The sequence below is a fragment of the Akebia trifoliata genome, chromosome 16, assembly GCF_017979445.1.
Source record: "Akebia trifoliata isolate Shusen 1 chromosome 16, ASM1797944v1, whole genome shotgun sequence".
Classification (NCBI taxonomy): Eukaryota; Viridiplantae; Streptophyta; class Magnoliopsida; order Ranunculales; family Lardizabalaceae; genus Akebia; species Akebia trifoliata.
The window spans coordinates 21164210-21172511 of record NC_141390.1 but is presented as its reverse complement, the minus strand read 5'-3'; the positions used below and the strand labels follow the sequence as shown (position 1 = coordinate 21172511).

Genomic DNA, 8302 nt, shown 5'->3' with positions numbered 1-8302 from the left:
AAACAAAAAAAAAAATGGTGCTTTGGTACACAGAAAAAATCGAGAGCTGTTATTGGCACCCCAACTTTTACTTATTACTCCACAATTAAAATAAAGAAGGGATTTTTCCCAGAACATGTGAAATTTTCGGTTTCGATACACTGTTCATTTTAATTCTCAAAACATGTTTTCCCAATGAATTAGTCATTTTTATAATCAACAAATTCGTTGATAAATTACCTACGAGATCGCTCATATGAAAAAATTGTAGTATTTCATTTACGAAGTTGTTGATATTAAAAGTGACGAATACACAAATTCATAGATTATAAAAGTGATGAATGCTCTGGAAAAGCATGTTTTGAGAATTAAAATGAATAGTGAACGGAACTCGGAATTTCGTCATATTCATCGCACAAAATGGAGATTCACCCAATAAAGAAAATAAGCAATTGGTTGAGAATAAGTAAAAGTTGGAGTGCCAATAAAAGTTCTCTCTCAAATTTTTATTTCTTTTGTTTCAAGATTTTATATGAGCCTAATCATAATAGTAAGCAACTATTGAAATCGTTTGAATGGGTGTTGTAATGTTTTGTAATGTTGAGATGATAATTTGAGCCAAACCTTTTTAATGTTTGAATGGTGTGATTAAATCTTGAATTGGGGTGTGACAAATAATTTATGAAATTTGAGTGTAATAAGTAAAAGTTGGGTTGACAATAGCAACTCTTAAAAAGTAGGACCCAAAAATATGGATTGATGGTACCATGAACCTAACCCATATCCAACCAAAATCTTAGGTTGAAGCGTTGGGCTAATGACTCTGATCAATGAGCCAAACTTGGGTCTGAGGCCTCGGGCAAATTGACCAAATTTTACGCATTGGTGCTACCATGTCGTGTTGTTCTAGTTTTGAAGACTTCTCTGCTCGGAGGCTGGAGTATCAGATCTTTTCAGCTAAAATTGACGGAAATATACATATAGTTCCAAACATGTAAATGCACGAAACAACGTCAATTGTCAAGTTGAAGAAAATTAACTTCCGAACATGTAACTTTCTCGACCATGGTTTTAAAACTTGGTCGAATTTAAGTTGAGTTTGAGGACGCCAAACCAAGTTTGCCAATGTGAATTGGGAACCTCCTTGACTAGACTAAAAACTTGTTCAAATTGATTGATTTTTTGAAAATTGAGACGAGTCAACCTGTTCGGAATTTGGATTGGTCAAGCCATATTTTCTCCAAGGGCATTAATCAATTTGGAAATGAAACCTTGTCATAATTTACTTCGTTTATCAGGTTATACTTACCAACGAGCACAATGAGTTGATCGATGCTGTTCTTTGAGACAATGAGAAGGGAAAAAAAAATTGCATTGGATCAGTCTAGGCGATAAAGCTCTAGACAAAGTTGAATCTTGAACAAGATTTCTGTTGCTGATTCATGATGCACCCCAAGAATGCTCCAACAAAATATGACAAACATCAATGGAAGTACTACAATTGGTGTAGAAAATACTCTAAAATGTACCAAAGAAACCAAACATGTGATCATGTTAGTTACAAACATTGTTCAAGAATTACAACAGTTCAATTTGCTTGCTTCTATGCCGAGAGCAGTCCCCAACTGTTTTCCTACACGATATCATAGCTTCAATGTCAAGAGAAGCAGCCAAGAGCTTAGTAGGCTAAATCCTCTTTACAAATGGACTCCACATGACAATCTTCATTGATTTTGAGATTTTACCTTCTTTGATTTGCTCCTCTTCTTTTCCTGCATTTTCTTTTTCTTTGCTTCGGCTGTAATCCAAGTATAATCTGTTGGTATTGCAAATGGGTCTTGAATATCTTCAACCTGACTGGTGGGCCCAGAAGATGTAGAAGAGCTCGGACGGTGATAAGGGGCTTTAATCCATTGTAGCCATGAAGAACTCGAAGATTGCACCGTTGCCGGGCTCTCTCGGCCTCGAGGGCTTGAAGGAGGTGTGCTGAACTCTTCCAATGGTTGCAACTCTTCAAATTTTGTAAAAGTAACTAACACCCTGATTGTAGGAACCACTGGAATAGCAACCTGAAAGTAAATAAGGATGGTTTTGTCAGTAAATATATGCGAAAGAGCAATCAGGATTTCAAGTCCCAAAAAACTAACAGCAGCTGCGAAGAACAACTTAAATATAGAGAGCTGTTATTAGCATTTCAACTTTTTACCCATTACACCCCAATTTCTTAAATTATTTATCAGACCCTAATTAAAGATTAAAACACACCATTCGAACATTACAGCGGTTTGGTCACATTATTACCTCAACATTACAAAACATTATTACACATTCAAACAATTTCAGCGGTTGGTTATAATTAGGATAAGGTTCATATAAAATCCTAAATCTAACAAATAGAAATCGAAAAAAAGAAGAGGGAAGAGAGTTTCACAACCATTGATTTTTTATGTTTATTTTAATTTTGATTGGGGTGTAACAAGTAAAAGTTAGGGTGCCAATAGCATCTCTCTAAATATAATAGTCGACATTCCTAAACAGAGACTTATCAGTCAGACATTCCGAGATGGTACGGAATTTTAACCTAAGAATGCAAATCTTAGAGGCATCAATTAGAAGAAAAATTCAAGTTAAAGATCCTAAAAGAACGAGGAAGAAAACCAAAAAGAATGCGGATCGACATAGTGAAAGCAGATATGAACTAGGGGAGAAATGGGCCAGTTCTTATAGGAAACAGAACCAGAACCATTAATTTGTCTTCCGGTACCCTCGGTTTCGGTTATGATTCTCAAATCAATTGAACTAGAACCGGAACTGTCAAAAAGTTTCTCTTTAAACTGATCAGTTCTTGGGTTTTTTGGTTCCTATTGTTTTGGTTCGCAATAGGTTTTGTTCCAAGAGACCTGACTCTAATCAGCTCCAATAAAAAGAGACCAAAACCCTCTAATTGGTTCCGGTTTTGCTTTGGTTCCAGTTAAATGGGCACCCATTGACGTCCCAAATTCAATAACATAAGACTTGGCTGGACAGAGTGGAATGGAGGAACAGGATTCATTTAGCCTACCTCCTATCTTTGGCAAGCTGATCCCAATCCGTAAAAGAAAATCTTCATCCATATATTTCATCCCTGTGCATTGGATGAGTTCATGAGGAAAGGAGACAGATTCTTTCTCACTCAAAACTCCAAGAGTAATGAACCAAGACCACTTCTTATTCGTGTCAACCTCCAGCACTCCCTTGTAGTTACTATGATGCCTATCTACTCCATACTTGAGGGTGATTTGCTAAGAAGATTTGTTGGGTGAAAAGCAAAAGAATGTGCAACAAATATTGGAAAATTTTCTGAAGCATATTAGGGAATCGGCTAGAGGATGGTTCAAATAAAGGAAAAAAGGAAAAACATGGTCTATGTATGGTACCTCTAAGCGCTTGACCTCAACTCTTAATTACAATCTCCCCATCCACATTAAGCCTCCTTTTATCTGTAAAAGGTGATGGGGAGATTTTAACCAAGTCTCCAAATCATCTTCACATCCTTAAAAGGCTAAGAGGATAGGACCAAGCCTACACAATCTGGGTCAGTCAGTAACACCTCAGAGCTCAAACACATTGTCAACTGAGGATAAAAAAAATTGTCGACATGGAAAGAATCAGCTTTTGGGTTGCAAACTGGCTACATGCAAGAACAACAGAAGTTTTGTGCCCAAAGCAATTCTTTATGGATGAAGTACTACTCTCCTTGCTGTATGGATAAGCTCTCCTTTTTATAGGATAATATAATAACATATAAGCAAAACTACCTTGGCACTTCTAGTTTTTGAACTTTTTCTATGCCGACAATTGTTGGCACTTGGACACTCCTTGACAGGGCACAACACTTAAAGCACGTAAGATAAAACATCATATAATATGATCTCATTGTGTCTCATTTCGACAAAGTAAAATGAATTATCTTTTAAGAAAAACTGTGTAGAGTTTCATGTCAAGTATCACAACTGATAAATACAAATGCTTGGGTCCTTCAAAACTATTTGTATTAGTTTAAGTTAGTTGCTGACATACTAGTTTCAACCTTTATTTTTTCATCAGTCAAGTTTTCCAATCAGCTCTCAAAGATTTTCTTGTGGTTTTGTTTCGTTACTACATGCTTCATATCTAACATATTAAATTTGCATATCTTATCACTTTCGCTTCTAGGATTATGTTTTCATTATTTTTAAAAGAGTAATAGGTGCTCATGTAATCACGGTCTCTAAAATAGCATTGGATGGTATTCATCCAATTGTTTTCTTGTGGACGTATTCAAATTTTCAAAAGTTGGTGTGACACACTTGCTGACACCTTGACACTTGGCAGCTGAGCCACGTGTCTAGGTAACATTGCATATAAGGTAAAACAGTTTTGCTTGTTAACAAGCTCTCTTTTTTTTCCATAGGCGAACCTCTTTTTTTGTTTACATGACTAATTTCCAACTAACATGATGCACATACTATAGAACTCCTCAATAATGAGAATCCAAACTATCCATTCTAAGAGAGACATGATATGCAAAAAGAAGTAGAACAAAAGCTTTGAAAGACCTAAAAGTTGGCCCATAATGAAATAAGAAAAACTTGAGAACTAGTTAATAATTGAAAACTACAAAACCACCAACACCTCATTAGTCTTTATCTAAGCGAAAACATTTTAGTGGTTAGAGTAAAAAATATCCTAAATAATGTTTTTTTTTTCCCGGTAGGTAAACAGGGTGATTAGTGGGTCATCAAGGAAGTAAGTGAAGACAGTCACCAATGTTCATCATTTGAAAGAACAAAGCTTTAGTTTAGAACAAGTAATTTGTTAATAGATTCTGTCGGAATTATTTTTAAATCCATATAACAAAATGAATATAAATCATGCAACCAGCAGAAATCAAAACAATTGGAAGCATTAAAAAAAGTTACTCTTAAGAACTTCTTGTTATTTCAAACACACCTTGACAGGAAAAGTTCCCGGGGGAAGCTTTGTTGTAAGTAGTTCTCTTAGCCGACGGATTGCCTTGACTTTATTAGCGAGAATGTCAAGCAGAGGCAGAAGTTCTTCAGTTTGAAGTGGGAAGTTAGGAGAAAGCCAAAGAATAGGTCTCAAACCTTTCTTATACTCGCTCTCATGGTTAACTTCCTTACGTCGATGTCCGTTCTCAGAACTTGAAGTAGAAGACTTTCTCGCATTCCTACTTCTTATAGGAATCTCCCTTATAGGAACCTCAACAGAATGCCTTCCCGGTTTACTTTGAAACCTCGATGGAGAATCCCCGAGGAGATCACTTACCTTATCATCCAGACAGAGTGAACTTCTTGGCGGAGCCATCTTCTTTTGCCCTTCAGGTTTCGAATCCCTCTTTCTCCAGCCACCAAACCATCCTTTCTTCTCCTGCTTAGCCTCAATGTCTAAGATAGGGACTTCTCTTTGCTCATAACAACTATGCCGATGGGCAATAATCCCATCAGAAACACCATCCTCGGCTGTCAAATCCGAAGAATCCATTTTAAGGGCAACCTCCAACTGCCTCTTTTCATCCTCCGTCAACCAGTCATCGTACTCCTCACTCTCAGTGTCGTTCTCATTACAAGACGAGAACAACTCGTCATCTGTCATAGCTCCCGGAACCCGCCTAGATTTCACGCTCACAACCACATTGTGCATATCATACACCTTGGCCTTCCATGCACCGACCATCTCTGTCTTCTCTTGCCTTCTCCACGTTAACTGCGGCAAGAGCACTGCTTGCGTCACATCAACCCCAGGCCTAAAAATACTAGTTTGCGACATTGCGGCGACTTCTTGTTGAATCTCCGCCTCGGTGGCTGGTGACCCAGCACCATCCAAAGCATTCATCACTTCTTTATCCTTGTGTGAGATCATGCAGAGTGAACCCGGAGGGACCCTCCCATCTTCAGACCCGTCTCCTAAAAACAGAATAGTTTGATCCGAACGCTGAATCCTCAAACTGTCAAAACCAGCCAAAGTCATATCTGCCCTCAAATTTGACCCCCTCTTCCAAATCTTGTACGTATCCGAAGGTGCAATCCGGGATATAAAAGGGATCACCGAACTCTCAAAGTGAAATGTGATCTCCATGTAGAAATCTCTCATTCTCCTAATAGTCCCAACCAAGCGAGGCAACCTACGACACCATTTAGCCCAAGCCAACGGCTGATAATGCCGAACGATTATCATGGCAATGCGTTCTTCTCTGCTACAAATTGCTTCTTGGAGAGCACTCCATCCTTGTTCATTCTGTAAGCTCCAGTCCGACCCTGAGGCCATTAACATCTCGGTGGAGGTCTCGTCGCCTAATTTGACAGCTAAGTGCAGAGGAGTCTCCCTATTAGGGACGTCCCTACGGTCAATTATAGCAGAAATGGCCTCCGCCTTTTGTTCCTCGGCAATCGAAACAGCCTCGGTGCGAATCTCAGCTGGACCACGGAGTTTCGGGAGACTAGCCAATATCTGCCTGAGACCGGCGTAATCCTTTGTTACTACAGCCATGTGGACGGGGCTATTGGTGTATTTTGAAACATCGATGCCCACCATGTCTGAGGAGATTGAAATCGATCTGAAAAGATCGATATAATTGTACCCAATTCACAATAATCCAAGAAGAACCCAACCAAAGAATTAAAAACAGAATTTTCTTTCCAAATCAACGTAAGAAATGGATTAACTCAAAACCCAAGTCAGAAATTAACACCCAAACCCAAATAGGATCATACCCAGAATGAAATTTGGCAGATAAAATCAAAACCAATACTCAGAATTATTAACAGAAACATATAGTTCCCAGAAGAATTAGACCCAATTCACAATTTGTCCAGAAAACACAGAAATATGAGGAACCCCGAAACAGAAACTAGAGAGTTCCTGGAATATTACCTTCTTCTTGTTGTTGTTGTTGAAACAACACAAAAAAGGTCAAGCTTTTGAGAAATCAGGAAACCCACATCTGTATCTTTCACATCTGAGAATAAAAAAAGGAAGAAAAAACAAGAGATCCTTGTGATCCAATCCAGAACAGACAAAACCCAAGAACATGCATGTGTGTGAGAAAAAAATAATAATAAAAAGAAATGAAAAGTTGCAGAATCAAGAAAGGAATAGAAGAAAGAAACAAAACCCCACCATAGGACCAAACCACAAAGCAAAACCAGATGGAACCCCCCAAGCGTGTATTAAAGAAAGAAGAATAAAAGGATAACAGAACATTAAACAAAGGAAGAAAGATATGCATCAACTTGGAGAGAGATAGTTACCTCTCATCTACCATTTTCACCTTGACTGGAAAAAGGGAAACAAGAGGGGGGGAAATTATTAGGAAGAATTACTTAAAAGGACCTGGTGGAGGGATTTTTTTCTAATTAAATCCTGAGTTTGCGTGGTTGCTTGATATTCCATTTAGGGTATGTTTGATTGCATGGAAAGTGACTTTCCATGGAATTTGAAATCCATGGAAAATTAGTTGTAGAAAATAGGTAGGGTTGGAAAATCAAATTCCATTGTTTGATTTCACTTGGATAAAATCATGAAAAAATATGAGAAAAAAATAAGAAGAGGAGAAGATGAGAGGAGGGGGAGAGGAAGAAGATGACGAGGAAGAGGGAGGGGGGAGGATGTGGTGATGAAGGTTGTGGCGACGATGACGGCGATGGTGGCGGCGGCGATGACGACGACGGCGACTGCGACGGCGACGGTGGCGACGATGGTGGCGACGGAGGCAAGTAAGGAAGAAGGGGAGAGAGAACGTGGTGGTGGTGGTGGTGGTGGAGGAGGTAAGGGATGGAGAAGAAGAAGGAGAAGAAGAAAAAAAAGAAGAGAGAGAGAAGGTGATCGGAGATGGAACCGACGACGACAGCGATGGTGACGATGACGATGACGATGACGACGAGGTTTGTGTAATGGTGGTGGTGGTGGTGGTGGTGGTGGTGGTAGGGAAGAATTGAGGATGGAAAATATAAGTGGATTTTATTTTCCCACCCATATGGGTGGGAAAGTGAAATCCATGATTTAGTGGACTTTTTGAATGGGGTGGAAAATGAATTTCCATTTCCATGTGCAATCAAACACTTGAAAAATGTCATTTTCCATGGAAATTGATTTCCATCCTATTTTCCATGTGCAATCAAACATACCCTTAGTGAAATTTTCAATTCTTAATGGACCCTCAACCTCGCTTCAGCTCATGATGTTTTTGAAATACTCAACTATTATTTTTTTTTTTTTATTTTTTTTTTTTCATCTTCTTCAAATACTTACGTATGAACAACGAGTCCAACTATTTTTTATGATT

General features: G+C 38.5%; 1 protein-coding gene across 2 annotated transcripts; it reads right to left on the bottom strand.

Moving 5' to 3' along the window:
* Positions 1-1468: 1468 nt before the first annotated feature.
* Positions 1469-7401, bottom strand: LOC147382814 (uncharacterized). Of its 2 annotated transcripts, none has more exons than XM_086427457.1 (4): positions 7269-7401; positions 6892-6976; positions 4951-6574; positions 1469-2048 (listed from the first exon to the last, which is right to left on the bottom strand). In XM_086427457.1, exons 1-4 carry the CDS (start codon positions 7273-7275, stop codon positions 1704-1706), a joined length of 2061 nt encoding a protein of 686 aa, XP_086283583.1. In that variant the 5' UTR covers positions 7276-7401; the 3' UTR covers positions 1469-1703. The 2 variants fall into 2 exon arrangements, with proteins under 2 accessions (XP_086283583.1, XP_086283581.1); XM_086427455.1 differs by lacking the exon at positions 7269-7401 and adding an exon at positions 7138-7248.
* Between the last annotated feature and the right edge of the window lie 901 nt (positions 7402-8302).